Source organism: Pecten maximus, chromosome 19, assembly GCF_902652985.1.
Source record: "Pecten maximus chromosome 19, xPecMax1.1, whole genome shotgun sequence".
Lineage (NCBI taxonomy): Eukaryota > Metazoa > Mollusca > Bivalvia > Pectinida > Pectinidae > Pecten > Pecten maximus.
In genome coordinates this window covers 27,831,598-27,856,635 of record NC_047033.1, presented here as the reverse complement: position 1 = coordinate 27,856,635, position 25,038 = coordinate 27,831,598, and the positions used below count along the sequence as shown (strand labels likewise).

The 25,038-nt window shown below is 39.1% G+C and overlaps 1 protein-coding gene across 1 annotated transcript in view; it reads right to left on the bottom strand.

Moving 5' to 3' along the window:
• The window catches only part of LOC117317982 (hyccin-like), a 104,316-nt gene that overhangs the window by 8,090 nt on the left and 71,188 nt on the right, over window positions 1-25,038 (bottom strand). The window contains exons 6-9 of the mRNA XM_033872954.1: window positions 10,669-10,749; window positions 6,669-6,790; window positions 2,028-2,123; window positions 448-636 (exon numbers count right to left, since the gene is read on the bottom strand). Coding sequence (XP_033728845.1) covers window positions 448-636; window positions 2,028-2,123; window positions 6,669-6,790; window positions 10,669-10,749 — 488 coding nt within the window. The remainder of the gene's footprint in view (window positions 1-447; window positions 637-2,027; window positions 2,124-6,668; window positions 6,791-10,668; window positions 10,750-25,038) is intronic.

The window sequence follows — 25,038 nt, the reverse complement described above, 5'->3', positions numbered from 1 at the left end:
CTCTGATATATCCATATTTGGCTATAAGACCTCTGATACGTCCATATTTGGCTATACGACCTCTGATACGTCCATATTTGGCTATACGACCTCTGATATGTCCATATTTGGCTATAAGACATCTGATATGTCCATATTTGGCTATAAGACATCTGATATGTCAATATGTTGTTAAGATACCTTATATGCCCATATTTTGTTAAACATCTGAATTTCACATTTGTAGTTTAAGACATCCGATCAACCTGTATTGGGTCATAAGACCTGCTTAGCACTTATTAGTTATTAAATAATTAACCTCTTTATTAGATTTTACAAATTGAAGTTAAAGTTTACATCTGTTCCAACATTTACAGTCCAGTACCATCACTCAACATGATCGAGTAAATCAGCAAGAAAGAATCTGATAAGGGAGATAATCAAATGATCTCCCTTTGTATTACTTACATGATGAAATATATTCCTGAGAGCATCTCCACTAGAAGGGCGGGGCTGACAGGGATCCTGGGGGGTAGTTCGCCTACTTGGCTTCTCCTCTTGCCCTTTGACCTTTCCTCTCCAATACGGAAGCTGGCCAGTGGCTGACCCTCATCCTCCTCTAACTGGTGCAGGTTTGTGAATCCAGTTGTTGCAATTCTGAAAATCGTAACAGTTGTCCAATACAAATGTCCCTTGGCAATATACATAGCATGACTCCATTAATGTCTTCATGCACAGAGCCTACATTTATGCATTGAACTGCTTTTGCGCTTCATGAATTTGCCTTTGTCCAGTTGGCATTCATTAGCCCATGACTTCCAAATGAAAGCAGTTCAATGCTTATATTTACATTTGACAACGATTTTTAAAGACTATATATCCAGGAATTTTGCTCCGATGATGAATGAACAAATTATTATTGACTATATGATGGAACAGCCTTTTCAACAGCCACCTTTCGTTATCGCCAATGTGACAATTATGATGTCAATATAATAATGACATCATGATAAAGATTTGGAAATTATGGACTTGTAACCTTCAAGTGAGCTTAGTAAAGCTATATAGTGGGGCTGCAGTGTAAATGTAAATATAGCTACTGTTATACAGAGGTGACCTTTATAGACAGGTTTCTGTAATACAGAGGCGACCTTTATAGACATGTTTCTGTCATACAGAGGTGACCTTTATAGACAGGTTTCTGTTATACAGAGGTGACCTTTATAGACGGGTTTCTGTTATACAGAGGTGACCTTTATAGACGGGTTCCTGTTATACAGAGGTGACCTTTATAGACGGGTTTCTGTTATACAGAGGTGACCTTTATAGACAGATTTCTGTTATACAGAGGTGACCTTAATATACAGTTTTCTCTTATACAGAGGTGACCTTTATAAACAGGTTTCTGTTATACAGGTGACCTTAATAGACAGATTTCTGTTATACAGAGGTGACCTTTATAGAATGATACTGGTAATATAGAGGTGATCTTTATAGACAGATACTGGTAATATAGAGGTGATCTTTATAGACAGATATTGGTAATATAGAGGTGATCTTTATAGACAAATATTGGTAATATAGAGGTGATCTTTATAGACTAATATTGGTAATATAGAGGTGATCTTTATAGACAGATATTGGTAATATAGAGGTGATCTTTATAGAAAGGTGACCTTTATAGACAGATATTGGTTATATAGAGGTGATCTTTATAGACAGATATTGGTTATATAGAGGTGATCTTTATAGAAAGATATTGGTTATATAGAGGTGATCTTTATAGACAGGTTTTCATTATAGAGGTGACCTTTATAGAAAGGTTTTCATTATATAGAGGTGACCTTACAGACAGGATTATATGATAGAGGTGACCTTTATAGTCAGGTTTCTGTTACAGAAAACTTGAAGGTGGTCTTTAGGACAGGTTGGATTGTCAGTGTTGAAATGTTGGTCTGGTCAGGATTCTGTGATGTAGAGGTGACCTTTATATACAGGTTTTCATTATATACAGGTGACCTTTATATACAGGTTTCTGTTGGTCTTACCTGGAGCATGCCTTACACATCATCTGATGTGACACGGGGGAAAGGCTGGCCACATCTACGTTATAACACTGTATTAGGTAGGCTAGAATTCCTTGTCTGAAATACACAGAAAATCATATTTCAAAGCTGTAGATTCTTTAACACATTATACTCTAGTATACCACAGGGAAAAATCTCTGCGTAATTTTCATCATTTTTTTTTATTAAGCACAGAAAAGATACATTTAATTATGACTAAGCAAATCTATTATGTTTGTTCAGAAATGTCACTCAGCCCTGCAGTTGTCACTGTAATGAAATATGACTGCGATTATTCATCTGGCGGGAACAAAGTTAATGAAATTTGTTCATTCAATCGGACTGTGATACCAAGTCAATGATATTTCCTGTGACTATGCTCTTTCAATTACATTTTAGGAGGGATCGGCTTGTGTTATTGTGTCTTCTGCATCTTGTTTGATTATATTAGACATGGCTTGGGTTCCATTGAGAATGGTAAAGTTCATCACATTTCAACAGGTTATTTGTAATTGGTTTCCGTCGGTTACCATATATTCTTGCTGCGTGCAATAGTTCCTGACTTCAGTTAAACAACCATATACAATCGAGCCACAACAATTTGTCACGAGTCTTCTTGTTAGTGGTCTAACAAAATACTTTCCTTGACTTTAATTTTTTCAAACCACGTAGCTTAGATTATTCTTAAAACCTTAACCTGGAAATCTAAAATCACTTGCAGAACAAAACTTACTCCACTCTACTGTTTAAACTCAAACTCATTCATTGCTGTTTTTGTTTTTCCTCTCCTCTTACTTTCATCCCTCCTTCCCTAGTTTATCCACTTATCAGCTCCATCTGTCTTTTCATCCCCCTCTCCATCCTCTCATTTCTCTTCCCTAACATATTTTATTATTCCCTCCATTTATCCATTCCACTCCTTTCTCTACCCTCCCCCCTCTCCACCCCCTCACTTCTCTACCCTCCCCCCCTCTCCACCCCCCTCACTTCTCTACCCTCCCCCCTCTCCACCCCCTAACTTCTCTAACCCCCCTTACCCTCCCACCCCCACGCTCTGACCCGCCAGCTGGACCCCGCGCCACCCCCCACGGCGCGACCCGCCATGGAGCCCCCCTCGCACCCCCGCACGCGACACCCCAGGACCCCCCGCGCACCCCCTCACTCTCTACCCGCCAGCTCCCCCCCACCCCCTCACTTGCGACCCCCACATCCGACCCCCTCACTGCGCTCACCCCTCCGACGGCGCTACCCGCCACCCCCACCTCTCACGCTCCGACCTTTCACCGCCCTATCCCCCGTCCTACCCGCCCACCTGTATCCCCCCCCCGAACCCCCCCTTCTCTACCCCCCATCCCCCTCCACCCCCTCACTTCTCTACCCCCCCTCCCTCCACCCCTAACTTCTCTACCCCCCCACCTCCCCCACCCCCCACTTTCCCCTCCCCCTACTCCCTCTCACCCCCCACTTTCCCCCTCTCCAACCCTCACGTCCTACCCCCTCCACCCGTCACTTTCCCCCCCTCCCACATCCCCCCTCCACCCCCACTCCCTGGACCCCCGCCACCCCCTCACGCGCACCTTCCCACTTGACCCCCCCACCCCCCCTTCCCCCCTTAAAGAAAAAGCAAAAAACGGAAAATTAACCAAACATTAAACAAAAGCTAGTTTCAGTTCTAAAACCACCAGAAGGCAGAAGGGACAACGAAAAACCGAGGAGCAACCAAGGGGGCCGCACGCAAGCGCGCCTCTCACAAAACCCAAAACCAAGGGAACCGCGCGAACCCCCGGGAAACCCAACGACCCAAGGCCCGAAACCCCGCTCGAAGGACCCCCGGGCCCCTCAACCCCCAGGCGCCCCAGGACACCGCCCCCCGACGGCAAAAGGGGGGAACCTAACAGAAAAACACGCCAACAAGGGGCCGCACGGACAACTTCTGAAAGCAACCACGGAGGGCGTAAACCCAAAACTAAACAGAAATTACACCACAAACAATCGGAAAATTACACTTTAAACAAATTCCCCAAATTCAAACCCCATATTACCCCCAATTTAACCCCAATATCCACATCAAAACCACTCAAACTTTCTCCCCCAAAACCCCAAAAACTCACCCATTACCCCCCCACCCAAATTACCCCCTACCACCACCGACCAAACCCCCCACCCCCCCACCCCCCACACCCACCTACCACTACCCCCCCAAACCCCCCCCCCACCAACCCCCCCCCACCACCAACCCCCCCCCAACCCACCCCCCCCCCCCCCCCCCCACCCCCCCCCACCCCACCCCCCCCACCCCCCCCACCACCCAACCCACCCACTAACCCCCCTACCCCCTCCCCTATCTCCCCCACCCCCCCTCACACCCCTCACACCCCCACCCCTTCACACCCCTCACACTCTCACCCCCTTTATCCCCCCCCCCCCCACTCTCTACCCTCCACCTTTCCCCCCCCCCACCCCTCCACCCCACTTTTTTTTTTTTTTTTTTTTTTTTTTTTTTTTTTTTTTTTTTTTTTTTTTTTTTTTTTTTTTTTTTTTTTTTTTTTTTTTTTTTTTTTTTTTTTTTTTTTTTTTTTTTTTTTTTTTTTTTTTTTTTTTTTTTTCTCTCCTCTCCCCCCCTCACTTCTCACCTCCCACCTTTTCCCCCCCCCCCCCTCACTTCTCACTCCCACTTTTATCCCCTCTCCACCCTCACTTCTCCCCTCCCATCTTACCCTCCCCCCCTCACTTCTAACCCACCTTTACCTCACCCCTCCTTCTCTACCCTCCACCTTTTATCCCCTCCCACCTAATTCTTACCCTCCCACCTTATCCCCTCTCCACCCTCATTCTCAACCTCCCACCCTCTCCACCCCTCACTTCTCTACCCTCCCTCCCCCTCTCCCCCCCCTTTTATCCCCCCTCCCACCCCCTACTCTCTACCCTCCCCTTATCTCCCCTCTCCACCCCCTCCTTCTCTCCCACTCCCACTTTATCCCCTCTCCACCTCATTCCTACTCCTCTTTTATCCCCCCACCCCCTCACTTCTCTCCTCCCCTTACCCTCTCCCCTCCTTCTCACCCCCTTTTATCCCTCTCCACCCTCATTCTCCCCTCCCACCTTCCCCCTCACCTCCTTCTACCCCCCTTTATCCCCCCCCACCCCTCACTTCTCACCTCCCACTTTCCCCTCTCCACCCCCCCTCTTCCCCCCCCCTTTTTTCCCCCCCCCCCCCCCCCCTCACTTCTCTACCCTCCCTTTTACCCCTCCACCCTCTTCTCACCCTCCCTTATCCCCCCCCTCACTTTCCTCCCACCTTTTACCCCCTCCCACCCCTCACTTCTCTACCCTCCCACCTTTTATCCCCTCTCCCCCTCCTTCTCTACCCTCCCACCTTTATCCCTCCCCCCTCACTCCTACCCTTTTACCCCTCCCACCCCTCCTTCTCACCCTCCACTTTATCCCCTCCACCCCCCCTCTCTACCCTCCCTTTTATCCCCCTTCCACCCCTCCTTTCACCCTCCACCTTACCCTCTCCACCCTCACTTCTACCTCCCACCTTTTATCCCCCTCCACCCCTCACTTCTCTACCCCCCCCTTTTCCCCTCCCACCCCTCACTTCTCTCCCCTCCCACCTTTTCCCCCTCTCCACCCCCTCACTTCTCTACCCTCCCACCTTTATCCCCCTCTCCACCCCTCACTTCTCTACCCTCCCACCTTTTATCCCCCCTCTCCACCCCCTCACTTCTCTACCCCCCCACCCCTCTCCACCCCTCACTTCTCAACCTTTCCACCTTTATCCCCCCTCCCACCCCCTCACTTCTCTACCCTCCCACCTTTTATCCCCTCTCCACCCCCTCACTTCTCTACCCTCCCACCTTTTATCTCCCCTCTCCACCCCCTCACTTCTCAACCTTTCCACCTTTTATCCCCCCTCCCACCCCCTCACTTCTCACCCTCCACCTTTTATCCCCCCTCCCACCCCCTCACTTCTCTACCCTCCCATCTTTTATCCCCCTCCCACCCCCTCACTTCTCTACCCTCCCACCTTTTATCCCCCTCCCCACCCCCTCACCTTCTCTACCCTCCCACCTTTTATCCCCCCTCCCACCCCCTCACTTCCACACATCCCCCCTCCCCCCCCCCCCTCACTCTCAACCCTCCACCTATCCCCCCTCCACCCCTCACTCTCTACCTCCCACCTTACCCCCTCCCACACACCTCCCACCCCCCACCCTACCCCCCACCCCACTTCCACCCCCCCTTATCCCCCCCACCCCCCCCCACCCCCTCCCTCTCCTCCCCCCACACCCCCCCCTCCCCACCGCCCCTCACTCTCACCCTCCACCTTTCCCCCCTCCACCCCCCATTCTCACCCCCACCTTTTACCCCCCTCCAACCCCTCACTTCCACCCCACTTTATTCCATCACGTCGACCTCCACCTGAGCCCCTGCCACCCCTCATCTCTACCTCCACCTTTTTATCCCCCCTCCCCACCCCCTCACTTCTCTACCCTCCCACCTTTTATCCCCCCTCTCCACCCCCTCACTTCTCTACCCTCCCACCTTTTATCTCCCTCTCCATCCTCTCACTTCTCTTCCATCCCATAATTTATTATCTCATACACAAGGGTCTGTTACCTGTTTTGACTGTTGATTGCCTCGTATTGGGGGAAGGGCCCGGACTGCCAGATCTTAGCCTCTGTCTGGTTATACCGTGACAATACACTTTCTGTGAGAGCAAGACTGCCCAAGCTGACAGGCTGCAACATAAACAATACTAGAAATTTAGAAACCATTTTATTAAAAGTCATCTACAAGAAACAGTCTTTGATTGCTGTTATCCAAGAAACAGTCTTTGATTTCTGTCATACAAGAGACAGTCGTTGATTTCTGTCATACAAGAAACAGTCGTTGATTTCTGTCATACAAGAAACAGTCGTTGATTTCTGTCATACAAGAAACAGTTGTTGATTTCTGTCATACAAGAGACAGTTGTTGATTTCTGTCATACAAGAAACAGTCGTTGATTTCTGTCATACAAGAAACAGTCGTTGATTTCTGTCATACAAGAAACAGTTGTTGATTTCTGTCATACAAGAGACAGTTGTTGATTTCTGTCATACAAGAAACAGTCGTTGATTTCTGTCATACAAGAAACAGTCGTTGATTTCTGTCATACAAGAAACAGTTGTTGATTTCTGTCATACAAGAGACAGTTGTTGATTTCTGTCATACAAGAAACAGTCGTTGATTTCTGTCATACAAGAAACAGTTGTTGATTTCTGTCATACAAGAGACAGTTGTTGATTTCTGTCATACAAGAAACAGTCGTTGATTTCTGTCATACAAGAGACAGTTTTTGATTGCTGTCATACAAGAAACAGTTGTTGATTGCTGTCATACAAGAAACAGTCTTTGATTGCTGTCATACAAGAAACAGTCGTTGATTTCTGTCATACAAGAAACAGCCTTTAATTTCTGTCATCAAGGAAACAGTCTCTGATTGCTGTCATGTAAGAATCATTCTGGGGTGGGGTGATATTTGGGGATAAATACATATGTTTCTATTAAGGTCAATAGATACATTTGAAATGCATCAGATTGTTAAATTATCTTTTAATGAATCAAGAAATTATTTTCTAGTTTTGTTTCTGAATTTTCATTGGGTAGGTAAATGATCATGTTCAACAATTCACCCTTGGTTAGGTTCTTGAATACATGTACATGTATTTTCATTGATTCACCCTTAGTTGTTTTTTTTAATTTCTAAAATAATAATTTTGATAATGCATATGTAAATGCAGAGTTAAAGGCAAATTACTGGCTAAAACTTTTTAAAGAAAAAATCTTAAATATTTCTCATAAAATTGGAAGGGTTGGTAAGAATACTAATGACATATTTGAATTAATAACAATTTTACATTTGATATTTTGGTTTCTTTAAAAGTAAATAAAGAAAGTCCCATATGATTTTGTAAGGTAAAGGAGATGAGAATTTATTATGTGTCAAATTAAGCCATAAAAGCAGATTGGCAGCACATATGTTCGCCGGTACAACACACTCTAACAGATTAATGTTATCGTGTCGCAGGACATAATATAATGTAATGAAGTGGAGGAAACATCAACACACGATGTTGGAATGTGCCTGAGTCCATCTGTCCAAAAAAAAACCATAAACTCATTTCTGATTGCACTTCAACAGATAACACCTGGTTTTATGCTTTCGTGAGTTCATCACAATGATGATTAATTTACACAAAAAGTACCAGGGAGTTGGAAAAGATTGGCTGGCCATTTGGCTGAATATTGATCGATGCAATTATCAAAGATCATAAAAAGTGTATTCTTTCTGCACTATTTTCTGATTTCAAAATTTAGTACTTATCATGAATTTCCTTAAATACTGTGGTAAAACTATCAATTTTCATATGTGTACATTGACAACATCTATTTGTCATCATTTGTATGCTTTGAAATCTAACTAGACTTGCATGGCTTAGGCTAAGAACACATCTCACTTTATTGACCGAAGACACAGTCGACGAGCTTGGGGGCGTTTAATATCTTAATCAACATTCAATTTGAAAAAAACATGTGCATTAGGTGACTTGATGAGAAAGTGGCATGGTCATGTGATATTTTCAGAACCGCAGAAGATTACAATATTTTCTCACGTAGACAAGAAAGAAACAAGGACATCTAGGCACAAAACCACAATTCTACACCAAATTTAAGACTTTTCAAGGTCAAAGAAACAGAGACAATAAGACACCACAATTCTACATCAAATTTAAGACTATTCAAGGTCAAAGAAACAAGGACAATAAGACACCACAATTCCACACCAAATTAAAGACTTTATACTTTACTGACACACAGTCATTGGAAAATACTGTAAATGTTGATATTTTTAGAGTGACTCTTATATTAGCGCCTTTCAGTTTCTTTATGTAATTTTGGTGGGTGTTGCCATTCATCCCCATGATTTCAATGCTAAAATGCCTGTTAGATTCCTGTCTGTTTCCTCCATGTTGTTTTCTATATTAACCTCTTGTAGCACACATACATGTATCCAGAGAGTTACAAAGAATCAGATTCTCTCAAATTCCCTCGGAAATACACGTGTATAACAAAACGTAAGTGAGAGTAATTCTATCATATCATTGACACAACATGTATGGAAATAGTTTAACAGATTCAAGAAAGGAATACAAATCAATTAAAAACAATAAATCATATCTTTTCCATAAAAAATTACAGAAATAAATATTCCATGGATTGCCTTCCATTAGATGATGTAGACATAGGAAATCGATCACTCAGCTTGTGGCATTTTGATCATTACTCAAAAAAAAAACCCACCTAACTTTGAAAAATATGACCTGAATTTTCTCTGGAGGCCTTTATAAACGAAGACAAATATATCTTGTCAGTCCCAGCCGTAATGATATCAGAAAAACAGCTTTAATAGTTCTTTGATAATTACAGGAGATGTCTTGGTGGCCACCTTTAGAAGCCATAGCAAGCTCAATCTATTCCATTCTGTTGTTTACTGGTCATAGGGATTTTCAGCCATACACAGGAAATATCTTATAAGATTTCTCTCAATATCATATGTACATTACTTACTTACTATAATTTTTTTCATGTTTTATGTCAGCAATATTACTTATTTATGCCATCAATATATGAATATAAATAAATAAATATAATTTCATCATTAAGTAATTGTATTAATCTGCACTTTTATTAAGACACTAAAGTATTTTTCAAAAAAACAACATCAAAGACGATGATTTTTCGTTAATTCATTTGCTGGATTTGTAGACATGTAAATTATTCATTAACAGGAAATACACAATCAGACAGAACTAAGGGAGATAATTAGCTACTGACACTAGACCTAAGGGAGATAATTAGTTACTGACACTAGACCTAAGGGAGATAATTAGCAACTGACACTAGACCAAAGGGAGATAATTAGCTACTGACACTAGACCTAAGGGAGATAATTGATTACTGACACTAGACCAAAGGGAGATAATTAGCTACTGACACTAGACCAATGGGAGATAATTAGTTACCGACACTAGACCTAAGGGAGATAATTAATTGCGGACACTAGACCTAAGGGAGATAATTAGCAACTGACACTAGACATAGGGGAGATAATTAGCTACTGACACTAGACCAAAGGGAGATAATTAATTGCTGACACTAGACCTAAGGGAGATAATTAGCAACTGACACTAGACATAGGGGAGATAATTAGCTACTGACACTAGACCCAGGGAAGATAATTAGTTACTGACACTAGACCTAGGGGAGATAATTAGTTACCGACACTCGACTTAGGGGAGATAATTAGCTACAGACACTAGACTCAAGGGAGATAATTAGCTACTGACACTATAAGGGAGATAATTAGTTACCGACACTAGACCTAAGGGAGATAATTAGCTACTGACACTAGACAAAAAGGAAGATAATCAGCACAGGGACTAAACCTTAGGGAGATAATTCACAACAGGGATTTAATCTAAGGGAGATGATCAACAAAAGGGTTTTAATGTAAGGGAGATCAATAACAACAGGGTCTTTATCTTGGTAACATGATAAAAGACATTTTACCTACCTCATGGTACACAGAGCTTTGTCCAAATGTTGGGATGCGGAATGATTTCACTTTTGGTTTTCCATCAGAGTCCACAATTTCCTGCAAGTATACAAACAGAGTAACACTTTAGCTGATAAAATCATCGGACACATGCCCCCTCTTAAAAAGTAACAATGACCTTGAATAACCCCAAAAACCCTGAAACTCAAAACTTGTGTGAGACAATATGGTCTTGTACCATTGCATGAAGTTTGATCAAAATCCTTCAAGGAATGAAGCAGTTGGTGTGCTGACCAACTTTAGCATTACATACTGTACATCTTACAAGATGGATAGAGAGGAAACCCAGGTGTCACCAGTACGGGTCTTATGATAGGTGTACACATGGCAAATGACAATGAAGAAGTGGATGGCCACTAAAAAAGCAAGATGTATTCTCATTGGAGTGGAGTTTTCTGAGGGGCGACAACTCTAATGATACCCCCTCCAATGTGTCTGAGGGGAGATAACTCTGATATCAACTACAACGTGTCTCTGAGGGGAGACAACTCTAATGATACCCCCTCCAATGTGTCTGAGGGGAGATAACTCTGATATCAATTACAACGTGTCTCTGAGGGGAGACATCTCTCTCTAATTATACCCACTCTAACATTTCTCTGATGGGAGATATTTAATTATTCCCACTCCAACATGTCTCTGAGGGGAGACAACTCTAATGATACCCCTTCCAATGTGTCTGAGGGGAGATAACTCTGATATCAATTACAACGTGTCTCTGAGGGGAGACAACTCTAATTATAACCATTCCAATGTATCTCTGATGGGAGATAACTCTATACCAATGTGTCACTGAGGGGAGATAACTCTAATTATATCCAACTCCAATATATCTATCTGTACGGATACGGATCAGCAACTCTATAGAGAATATATATATTTCCAGTCTACTACTCAAGAATTTCCATTATGAGATATTTTTCTATCATTATTAGCTGGCTATATTTGATCTGATTATTTTAATACATTGCGTAGTTCTTAAGTCTGCTATTTCTTGTTGGGGTCTGTATCGGCTGGTACGGTGCTAATTAACACATCCTTGATGTACAGATGAAGATTCTGGCTGGTTTTTCCTCAATCAATATTTACACAGTGAAGAAACCAGCATGTTCGGCCCTAACGTTGTACTTCGCAAGGCAATGCATCTTAGGTTCGTCTCCTGTAATGATTCGCCCCTCCGTTCTCCCAGTCTATTCACGGCACTCGGCTATCCCATAATTCTTCATTAGTGCCACCTGGTGGGACCAGTTAATCAATAAGTTTCGGCGCTTTGTTATTAACGCCGACAAGTTTGTCAACCATTGCTTCAATGTACACGGAGCCAAATGGGCTTTTAAGAAACTTAACAAAATTGTTTTAAGTCTGTTTTTACAAAATGATGAAATTAAAAGTACAGGTTGTATTGTATAAGCAAGGAAATACAAGTTAAACTCTGACAAGAAGAATGTGTTGAACGAAATGTTATAGAGATAACAAGGTTATGCTGCCTCAATTTTGTGGGTAAGGGTTTTCAGCTTACGAGCGGAGACGATTTTACGATGCCGCCATCCTAAACTACACAGCCTCCCAACACCTCTGAAACAGTCATTATCCAACAATTATATATAAAATTAAACAAACCAGTCAATCAATGAAACGTTTCCATGGAAATAGACAAATTTCTTTAAAATCTAAAGCTTGAAAGGGAGAATGTCTTGGTAGACTGAATTAGGCCTTAACATTTATATATTATGTAAGGGGTAAATTAAGAAGGATGCTTTCACAGTTTATATAGAGTCTCTTGCTACTCGGTATCTGACACGTCATTTATAAAACGAATAGAATAATTCTTTATACAATGATCCTTGCCAACATCTGTCATAAGATGCTGTTTGAAAAATTCAATACCACATTGACACAAGTCTGAGGTTCTGTTTATCATTCAGGGGAAAAAAATCTGTGGCTTAGAAGCCTGCACAGAAAATTACATCACAATCGCAAGATCTCATCAGGTCAGTCTGACCAATCAGATTCTGTGTATCAACCACTGTTCAAATGATCTGACCAATCAGATTCTGTGCATCAACCACTGTTCAAATGATCTGACCAATCAGATTCTATGTACTTATAATAACCACTGTCCAATTGACCTGACCATTTAAATTTTTTTGTATATAGACACTGGATCCATCAATCAAACCTTGGTAATCATTACTATCCTGGTAATTTTGACCAATCAAATTTCATTTTCAAGTATCATTTTATTGATCTAACCAATCAGAATATGTGAACCAACCTTGCAAGACTGTCATAATACCTTCAACTAAGGCTTACTTTTAGTGTTTTCATATTTCTGCATAAAACATTTGTCAGAATAATTTCCCCATAGATATTTAGGACAGAATAATTTCTGCATAAAACATTTGTCAGAATAATTTCCCCATAGATATTTAGGACAGAATAATTTCAGCATAAAATATTTATGAAGGAACAGTTTCTCCATTAAATATTTAGGACGGAATAATTTCTCTATTAAACATTTAAGACAGAATAATTTTAGCATAAAATATTTACGATGGAAGAGTTTCTTCAAAAAACATTTAGGACAGAATAATTTCTCCATAAAATATTTAGGACAGAATAATTTCAGCATAATATATTTATGATGGAACAGTTTCTCCATTAAACATTAAGGAAGGAATAATTTCTCAATAAAACATTTAGGACAGAACAATTTCTGCATAAAATATTTATGTTGGAACAGTTTCTCCATTAAACATTTAGGACAGAATAATTTCAGCATAAAATACTTATGATGGAACAGATTCTCCATTAAACATTAAGGAAAGACTAATTTCTCCATAAAACATTTAGGACAGAATAATTTCAGCATAAAACATTTAGGACAGAATAATTTCTCCATTAAACATTTAGGACAGAATAATTTCTCCATTAAACATTTAGGACAGAATAATTTCCCCATTAAACATTTAGGACACAATAATTTCTCCATAAAACATTCGTGACAGAACTATTCCTTCTCAAAGTGTTAAGGGCGTGGTGTTTGTAATAGGATCACTACTATCGGATGTTATAGCGAGACATACGATACATAATCCCCCCGTAACTCGTCATCATGATGGGTAGTCTAAACACTGCAGGAACATAATCACACATCGTTATTAAAACCATGACATGTAATTCTGCCCTTAATCAATACTGCCTGCATTAACTCCATATTAGATCTAAACTATGTCAATTCAGCTTGACCGAAGCAAAATGTGAAAAGAAGAGAGAAAATAATGGGAAATTCTTTCTTTTTTCAAAATTCATGAAAAAAAACCCAATAAACAATCTGAACACTGTACAGATTTTATGCTGTCATGGTATGAATTTCCTATGTTTAGCGGACTGATGTGACAGGTAAGGTTATTAAGTTGACATGCTGACAGGTATACCACTGGGTGTAGTTGATACCTGAAGCCTTATACAGAATGTCAATTACAGCTGGGTTTAAGTTCCCCTAAACAGGAGTAATAACATGAAAATGGCTCGCTTAAAGATCTGATATTCAGTGTACAGGTGCTAATTGCAACAATATCGACAATGATGTATCGGCAGGTGCAAAGCACCTTACCTTTAATGAGCATACCTGCAAATGACATGAGATGCTGGGGATATCAAGCATGATCAGCTTACTGACGAATATCACTAAAATTCTACGGATATCTAAAATAAAATACCTTCTGAAAATATGCTTCAATCAAGCGAAAATAATATCATAATTTGATTTGAAAAAAATACGAATTGTCAAAATAAATTACAATTTTCATCTTAAACCATAAAACTCCAAGATGTTCATACTACTTCAATCAGATACACTATAAGCTACCCGGAATTGGTTCATATACAGTATACCCTGCGGTTCGGTACCCGTGATTCACCACTGTACAGGCTACTAATTAGTCCAATGTTAACGACTCAAATTGAGAGCAGGTGATCCGGCAATTTTGCTTTGAGTCCTCTTGGTGATAGAGAATTATTGAATATCATGCAAACACAACATGTTGCCATGCAAACTTCAATATTTCCATGGTTACCCATAAACAAAGATGACAGAGCCATATTTTCAGAATTACGAGAATTTGTAGAACCAGGGATAAGAGGATTCGCCAATGGTGCTACAGTCCATGAAAGGGGAGATCTATACTAATGACAGTCATACACATCACCAGTCACTCTCTGGTCAAAAACACAAGGAGACACTTACACAAGATTTGAAGTTAATCTAGATATGAGTCTCTAGAAAGCTATAAAATTGTACTCTCCAATCTATGAGGGCAGGGAAATTATATCATAATTCTGGAACTCTCTAATCAATGGAGATATAATCCTATATTCAAGCTTCTACAGTACAGCCAACCATAGTGTTCACTAATAATTTCCATTAATCATGCATGAAGCTTGGCCACAAATGGCACTAGATCTCCCTAAATTACATGTCAAAACTACTATCAACATGGTTTAGTTCCAACAGTGTTTAATTTCACAACTTTGATAGGGAAACTATGTTATTACAGCAAATTTTTCTTTTGCACCTGTTCCATTTAAAACACTTCATACAGCAGAAATTTTTGTGGATGAATTACAAGCATTCATGTATTTATCGTAAATTTACCAACCCATGTAAATTTCCAGAGTAACAGTGTGCCAGTGACCTAAGGCCAATCTATAATGAAAGTCCATGGAGTATATAGGGCATCATTGGTAATATGACACATGGAAGAACTAAAGTATCATGGGTAATATGACACAGTGATCAGCAAAGGGCATCATGGGTAATATGACACAGTGACCAGCAAAGGGCATCATGGGTAATATGACACAGTGATCAGCAAAGGGCATCATGGGTAATATGACACAGTGACCAGCAAAGGGCATCATGGGTAATGTAACATATGGAACAACTAAAGCATCATGGGTAATATGACACAGTGAAAAGCAAAGGGCATCATGGGTATCTTGTATTAGATGGTTAGTCGCTGTGAGGTGTTATCTTCTGTAGACAGTCGCTGCGAGGTGCTATTTTCTGGAGATGGTTTGTCGCTGGCGAAGTGCTGTTTTCTGGAGATGATTAGTGACTGGAAAGGGTTAGTCATTCCATGTTAGTTTACAGATGGTTAGTCGCTGGCAAGTTAATAGTTTACAGATTGTTAGTCGCTGGCAAGTTGATAGTTTACAGATGGTTAGTCGCTGGCAAGTTGATAGCTTACAGATGGTTAGCCGCTGGAGAGGTGCTAGTTTACAGATTGTTAGTCGCTGTGTTAATTTCTCAAAATGGTTAGTCGCTCAGTGTTAGTTTAGGGATGGTTAGTCGCTGTAGAGGTGTTAGTTGAAATGGCTAGCCAACACAAATCAGTGGTACAACTGCTGATACTTTAAATACAGGTACCGAGCAATCCACCACTGACTGGCACGGACAACCAGGGCATCAATAAGCAGACTGACAACCAGGGCATCAAGAGGTAGACTGACAACCAGGGCATCTATAGGCAGACTGACAACCAGGGCATCAACAGGCAGACCGACAACCAGGGCATCAACAGGCAGACTGACAACCAGGGCATCAACAGGCAGACTGACAACCAGGGCATCAACAGGCAGACTGACAACCAGGGCATCAACAAGTAGACTGACAACCAGGGCATCTACAGGCAGACTGACAACCAGGGCATCAACGGGCAGACTGACAACCAGGGCATCAACAGGTAGACTGACAACCAGGGCATCAACAGGCAGACTGACAACCAGGGCATCAACAGGCAACTAAGATAATTAGGACATCCGGGGCATCACAATATACTTGTCACTGTCAACAATGGAACTGCAGATCTTCAATATCCAATTTGAAGGACATCATGATGAACCAGGACTTTTCATATTAAAAGTATCGGCCAAATTTTAAAAAAAAGTTTGAATGTCAACTAAAAACTAATATTTTTTATCCAAAATACTTCAAAACAAGATAAGTATAAGGTAATATGTCAAAAAAATTTACATATTAAAAATTTATTTACTACAATATAATGACGACATTCATAGGGCAATGAACGCAGACTTAAATTACTTCTTTGTACAGACATACTGATGACCTCATCACGTTATAAACATGTCCTTCACAGAGGATTGAGACTTCAATACTTATAATGATTTTTAAATCAAATCTGAAAAGTTAGGAAATTGGTTCCGATTCAAAGTAATTATAATGTTGGGCTAATCGTTTGAGTGTTTAAACCATTTCTTTTGTAATTCATCAAATAAATTCAAAAATCGAGAAAAAAAATAATTGTAAGAAGTGTACATCAGATTTTCTATTAATGTTACAAATATAAATTGTTGTTAAACTATGTGATTTAACTACCGGCCTAGCTGAGATCGAGAGCCCATGACCAAAACCCTGACAGACTGGCCCCTATACCAGTATAACATTCAAAAATAGTAATAAGGTTATTTTTTGTCATTTTTTCTTTTCTTTTTATAATCAAAATACATGTCCATTTTATGTTTTTGCTAAATAGTGCATGTTCACATCAAAGATAATATGTTACATGACAAATTCATATCAACCCTTTAACACTAAAAGACTACAACCAATCACGAAAGATTTCTGAAGTCTTGGAGCCAGCTAATTACTGTTGTTTAAGTACAAACCTAAGACTGTTGCTTAGTCACCGAGGCATGGTCTGATTCTACATGGTTCGTTAGACTAACTATAGCCCCATATTCTGTCTAACCAGGACATGGAATGTCCATCCACTTACATCAGATTGACTTCTATTACTACAAAGCTAATGATTAACTGAAGAGTCAAGAACCTGTACAACCAAGAACCTGTGCAATCAAAAACCTGTACAATCAATAACCTGTACAATCAAGAACTTGTACAATCAATAACCTGTACAATCAATAACCTGTACAATCAATAACCTGTACAATCAAGAACCGTACAATCAAGAACTTGTACAATCAATAACCTGTACAATCAAGAACTTGTACAATCAAGAACCTGTACAATCAAAAACCTGTACAATCAATAACCTGTACAATCAAGAACCGTACAATCAATAACCTGTACAATCAAGAACTTGTACAATCAAGAACTTGTACAATCAAAAACCTGTACAATCAATAACCTGTACAATCAAGAACCGTACAATCAAGAACCGTACAATCAAGAACTTGTACAATCAAAAACCTGTACAATCAATAACCTGTACAATCAAGAACCGTACAATCAAGAACTTGTACAATCAATAACCTGTGCAATCAATAACCTGTACAATCAAGAAATTGCGTAATTAAGAACCTGTACAACCAAGAACCTGTACAATTAAGAACCTGTACAATTAAGAACCTGTACAATCAAGAACCTGTACAATCAAGAACTTGAACAATCAATAACCTGTACAATCAAGAACCGTACAATCAAGAAATTGCGTAATTAAGAACCTGTACAACCAAGAACCTGTACAATTAAGAACCTGTACAATCAATAACCTGTACAATCAAGAACTTGTACAATCAATAACCTGTGCAATCAATAACCTGTACAATCAAGAAATTGCGTAATTAAGAACCTGTACAACCAAGAACCTGTACAATTAAGAACCTGTACAATTAAGAACTTGTACAATAGAAAACCTGTACAGTCAAGAACAGAACCATTTCCATATATTCAGTTAGTTATGGAAATGTTAGCATCAAATTTTCACTCTGTTATAAATTACCATCTTCCTCTTCAGGTTGGATAGAAAAAATATTCTCCCATAGATAGAACATCATTAGAGGGTCAGTTTTGTGCTAGAAACGACCATGTGGCAGTTTGTTAGAAACCCTTAACGATATACACACGTGTCCTCACCATACCAGATACTTAACCTCGCTCCAGTCATCAAAACTCTGGCAGGACGTTAGCTAACATACAAACACACAGACTTTATAGATGGCAAATTGAAATAGGACAAAAAAATGTCACAAGAGAAAACAGAATTCATTAAAAATGTCAACAAATGAATTGTTTGATAAGACAATGAAACGATCACCATGAAAACCATGCGGAAACCAAAATGTCTAATAAACATTGAAGAGTTCCCAAGGGGGGATAATTCAATACCGTAAAACAATCAATGGAAAAACGAAAAACAAACATCAGACTCCCTTGGGAGCTATCGGAGGAAACGCTCATCTGGAAGCATGAAGCAATCAGGTTTTGATTTGTTCGAAGCGACGTCAGCTGCTGGACCAAACCTGACAACTACAATGTAGATTCAAAGTTACAGGTTCCTACCAGTCATGAAATCTATATATCTAAATACTGCTCATTAATTCATCTTACTAACAAGGAAGAAAAGCCATGTGCCATATGCATTATAGATTGATGTGGGAAAGCTTTCTGAAAGGATTTCTCAAACTCCGGAATGTGGCTATAGATAAGCAAAAGGTCTAACAGACCTGCAGCACCTGAGTTTCATAGAAATCTTTATTTTTGAATTTCAGGCTTACATCCTTCACTAGTTAAGATACATGCATACCCTTAACCAATTTATATTTTCTTTTACACAAACTTCTGTATATTCTTCAAATAAGCTTCTGCTCTCATATTAGCCCAGCCCCTTATTCATTTAAGCAGCATCATTAATTTCATAATAGTAAGCTAAAAAGGTTAAAAAATAATTTTTTTCCCTGGTTTCACATCAAACTTAACAACAATTAAAGATGAACTCACTGTGTCAAAAAGAGGTCCACCCATGCTGTCATATAAAATGATTTCAGATAAAGGGAACTGAACAGTTTCGAAAAATGTACAGGTATTTAAGGTAGTATGTAACCTTATGGTACGTCATATCTGATCTGTAAACTAGGTGGAATGGTTCCTGAAATTTGAGTACTATGTAACCTAAGTTCATCATACAATAGTTATATTTCCACTTAATTCAGACTCAATGAACCTACCACAGTTAACTCAAGTCATTTTTCAATGAACTATATCAAGTCATTTTTCAATGAACTATATCAAGTCCGGCGTAGGAATACATTTATCGAGCTTGGACTATATCCTTTTCAAAAGTGATCATATTTATATCAAATAAATTCTATTAAAGATAATATTTGTTTTAATTCGTTATTAAGTTTGTTCACGAAAGAAATCCTGAAAGTAATAACCATATATAGACGAAGAGTGATGACGTACATTTCGGTAAGTTCCGTGGTAGACTAGCACAAGTCCCTATTTGTCAAGGGCAAAATATATACAAAAATATCAAAAAATATAAATATAAGGATTGAATAAAGTTATGTTGAGGTGTATGGGGATATAAACCTCAATAGGTCTTGAGACAAATTTATAATGAACTGCTGAATTTGTCTCAAGACCTATTGAGGTTTATACCCCCATACACCTCAACATAACTTCATTCAATCCTTAAATAGTTGTTGAAACCCTTGTCTGAGTAAACGTACAACACTGGAATGAACTGAGCAAAATCCGATTAATTTCTCCTGAAGAAAATTACTCAGGAACCTCAGAAAATTTCTTTTAAGAATAATCAACTTAACTACTACAGTCAAAGTGGAATTCAATGAAAGGCCAAGATTAAAAAACATAATTTCATTCTAATTATTCTACCGCATATGATAAAAAGGCAAAAAGAAATTAACTCCACTTCACCTCAAATTTTAATGAGTTTATTTTCATATTGATGGTATAGCCTGTTTAATTTTTTAAGATTTAAAACCAAACATTTTTGGATCAAAGCAACAGAAATGAAGATTATTTAATCATTTAGCCCTTTAACAGAAAAAGAAAAACACTGCTTTTAGGTATAATGTATAATCCTGTCATAAATTTCATCTCAAACACAGTGATTTCAACAACAATATGATTTGACTCCACGATTACCGTCTAAAACCTTACAGTCTACAGACCCTCCGATCTTTACAGCCATGACAGAGCTTCAAACTCAGAAGTTTAATTAAAATCTCGAGAAATCCAGATCTTAAGTTGTCTGTGATACATCACTCTGGGGGAGATTAGTTTTTCCTTAATCACCGTACAATTCTAATATGATGCATATATGATGTCTTTTTCAAACATATATTCAGAAGGCTAATTTCAGAAAAACAAGATTCAAAGCTCTAGCAATACAACTGTTCTGGCAGTACCCCATTAAAACAATACCCATCAAATTCTTCACAAGATTATTTAATTTCACTTCTATTGTTAAAATATCAACATTGTTTTTTATATTCTTTAAATAATAATAATTTTTTTCTGTTCTTCCAATATTTGATATGAAGTTGTTATATAATTGCTTTCCGGCTTTTTCATTTCTCTTTTTTTTTTTTTTTTTTTTTGTAACAATATGAAATTTATAGCAAAGAGCTAATTGAAAGAAAAATATGTCATGTTGTGATACAATAGAACATATAATTAACAATTTCTGGAATATCTGGTCCAAAAGTAAAACTTTGTTATATCACTGTCATACTATATTGTTAATTAAAGAGATTATTTTGAATTGTTTTTTAATAAGCATCAAATGTAAAGGTGTAAGGATTGATTTATGCTTTTTTAATTTGTTTTAACATTCTCACCTGGAGTTATTGCCTTAAATGTTCCCAGGGAGGTGGAATTGAGAGGGTAGGATGTGGTGTAGTTGGGTGGGGTGAGGGTTTAAATCTGAATAGGGTATGAGGTAATTGTTATCATTGGTTGAAAAATGAATGAGACATGTTTGGATATCAGAGGACAAAGGAGGTGTGGGGCATGCTGGGATATCAAAGAGTGATGGAGGTGTGGGGCATGCTGGGATACTATTGGGTGATGGAGATGTGGGGCATGCTGGGATATGGAGTGATGGAAATGTGGGGCATGCTGGGATACCATTGGGTGATGGAAATGGGGGGCATGCTGGGATATCATGGGATGATGGAGGTGTTAGGCATGCTGGGATATCATTGGGTGCATGATGGAAATGGGGGGCATGCTGGGATATCATGGGATGATGGAGGTGTTAGGCATGCTGGGATATCATTGGATGATGGAGGTGTTAGGCATGCTGGGATATCATGGGTGATGGAGATGTGGGGCATGCTGGGATATCATTGGGTGATGGAGGTGTGAGGCATGCTGGGATATCATGGGATGATGGAGGTGTTAGGCATGCTGGGATATCATGGGTGATGGAGATGTGGGGCATGCTGGGATATCATTGGGTGATGGAGGTGTGAGGCATGCTGGGATATCATTGGGTGATGGAGGTGTGAGGCATGCCGGGATAAAGTGTTGTGACAATTTAAATGCACCAATCCACAAAGCACCAGAAATGGTAACTTATAAAGAAGAGGGATTTTGTGGCATCAGAGCTCCACATAATGAGAACATTGTTGGGTTGATGGAGTACGAAACATGCCAGGTATAAAATATGTTTGGACTGTTGTGCTGGAGATCACACAGTCAGACGCCATCAGAAGTTTTGCTCTGTAATTTTACAGTCTCTTTAGCTCATAAATACCACTGGGTCAATAACTTGGCTAAGAAATTATTCATACCCAACAATATTAGGCAGAGAGAGTGCAACATGGTCGACAGTACCGCCTTGTTTACTGGTCCTCACATCCCATAATTACAGCATCTCATTCCTTAATGAGCCAGGCCGAGCAGAGCTATCAAAATGTTTCTAAGGACCACTTAAATTACTGAAATCCGACCAGAAGTAACCCTGACCTTAAGATTGAAGTTCTTGGTTATGTGATTGGTGAAAGTCTTAACTTGTGACAAAGAACATTTCGAATTACCATTTTTTCCCCACAAATCCTTAAAATAGCTGATGTTCGAAGGCTTAAATAAGAAATCCTTATTTATTGATAGTGGAAAATTACAACTGAATCAACACTCAACGTTTGTTGTCATTAGGTTGGATTCAGAAGGAATACTGACAACATATTCCTTTCCCCCCCAACAGCAATGTAAACTCTGTACCTTGTCATCGCCGAATAACAATATCAAATACTCATATCATTAACAAAAATTTTTTTAATCCTTCTTATCTTGAAACTAGAAAATAAGAGCTGTCATTGATTTGGTATGTTGTTGGACATGGTAGGAATAGGAGGTCATAGGTAACAGAACATTAGTTTAAAATTGCCACATGACACCCAAAAGAAACGATGTGCATGAAAAATGTATAAAAGTTTAGACAATCTCTTCTATTAGCTTAAATATGAGTTATCTCCCTTTATTCAACCCCCCCTTTTAATTTTAATTTATATTTCTCCTTTAGATTCAATATCTGAATGATCTCCCTTGAATAACCTCCCTTGAATTACCTCCATTTAATTTCACCAGGACCTCCTAACCAGTGAGTCTATTGCATGAAAAAAAGAAAAACATGGAAAAGGACAAACAAAATTAATTTTCAAGGTTTGTTTTCATTTTGTGATATTGAAAACAAAATTCATTTCATGTATGTAATTGAAAAATGAACAAAACAAAAAAAATTGAAAGAACTTCTCATAAAACATCCTTTTTATTCAATTTTGCCAAAGTTGCAGGCCGCACCCAGCAATAAACCAGCATAGTGGTTGGGCTTATACTGACAGTGTAATCAGGGCGAGAATGACTCTGGAGCTTGCTACATCCTGTGTAATAATTCCGTCACGTCATTGTGCATGTGGCAGGTGATCGAAACCTCAAAATCAAAGACAAGTGAGGATTAGTTACGGGCACTGTGTCTTTTTTGTTTTGTAGATATATCTATTTTTAATTCAACTCAAAGACAAATTCCACTGCATGCATGCAGGCTATCTGTGCAATTTTACGTATCAATCAGTCGAGTTTTATACCGGCATACCGATACATCATTGGGGGATAAAAAGTGCCATTTTCATACATCAACTTGGTCATTTTACCACACAGCAAGACAATCGAGCTTTTATCTGCTGGACCAGTCAGTCAGATTTGATTAGTTATGACATTAAAAAAGATGGCAATGCCAAACTTATCACTACATTTGTCATTAAACAGATTACATTTAAGGCCAAAGAAATGAAAATATCTGTTTTAAGTAGCACTAAGAACAAGACTGATATTCAATTTCAGGGCCAAGGAATTATGTTTTACATTTATCTTCTTTCTTTTACATGTATTTTCTCCTCCCACAAAAAAAGGATTATAATTAATTGGCATGTGTAATTGATCTTTTTTAAATTATCAAAACAGGACATTTTTGTACATAGAAACCTAGACTGCTGTATTAAAAGGTCATATATAATTAAAATTTAGAGAAAAGAACTTGGAAATCATATCGTGAAAAATCAGAGATCGTGTAGGTGAGATATTATATGTAGGTGGAAAATCAGAGATTGTAAAGGTGAGATATAATATGTAGGTGGAAAATCAGAGATTGTACAGGTGAGATATTATATGTAGGTGGAAAATCAGAGAACGTACAGGTGAGATATGATATGTAGGTGGAAAATCAGAGATTTTAAAGGTGAGATATAATATGTAAGTGGAAAATCAGAGATCGTACAGGTGAGATATTATATGTAGGTGGAAAATCAGAGATCGTGTAGGTGAGATATTATATGTAAGTGGAAAATCAGAGATCGCACAGGTGAGATATTATATGTAAGTGGAAAATCAGAGATTGTAAAGGTGAGATATTATATGTAGGTGGAAAATCATAGATCGTACAGGTGAGATATCACAGTTTGTAGGTGGGAAATCTTTCAACCAAACTCATATGAAGATAAGTTGTCCCCAGCCTTGAGCAAGATGAATTGGATTAGACCGACAACGTCAATGGCCACGTCATTACACTGGAGTCATCCAGGCTGCATCCTACACAATATCTCAGCTCTGTAATACTTTACTGATGTCACAGATTAAACTTAAACCATACTTGTTTTAGACTGTATAAACCATTTGAACCTTTGACATGGAAATACTGCATCAATGATGTGGCTTCATTTTCATCATCAGTTGACATTTTCTTTCTCTATTCTTTTCATTATCTTTTTTGAAAGGAGGCATGTTGCAAAATGTTTAAAAACCTGACTTTATATCTCAATAAATATTGGTTTAATATTGCACCTTGTTTATATACTGAATAAACTTTTCATATAACATATTATATGACTATAACTTTATTTTGTATCAAATGCCTTTATCCACTACTTTTGATTTCTATTTTGAATTCACAATTAAATAAAGTTTTGATGCTTGAAATACATTGCATCATTTGACAATTCCACGCCCTGACACCTTACAGTGTGGAGACATGCAAT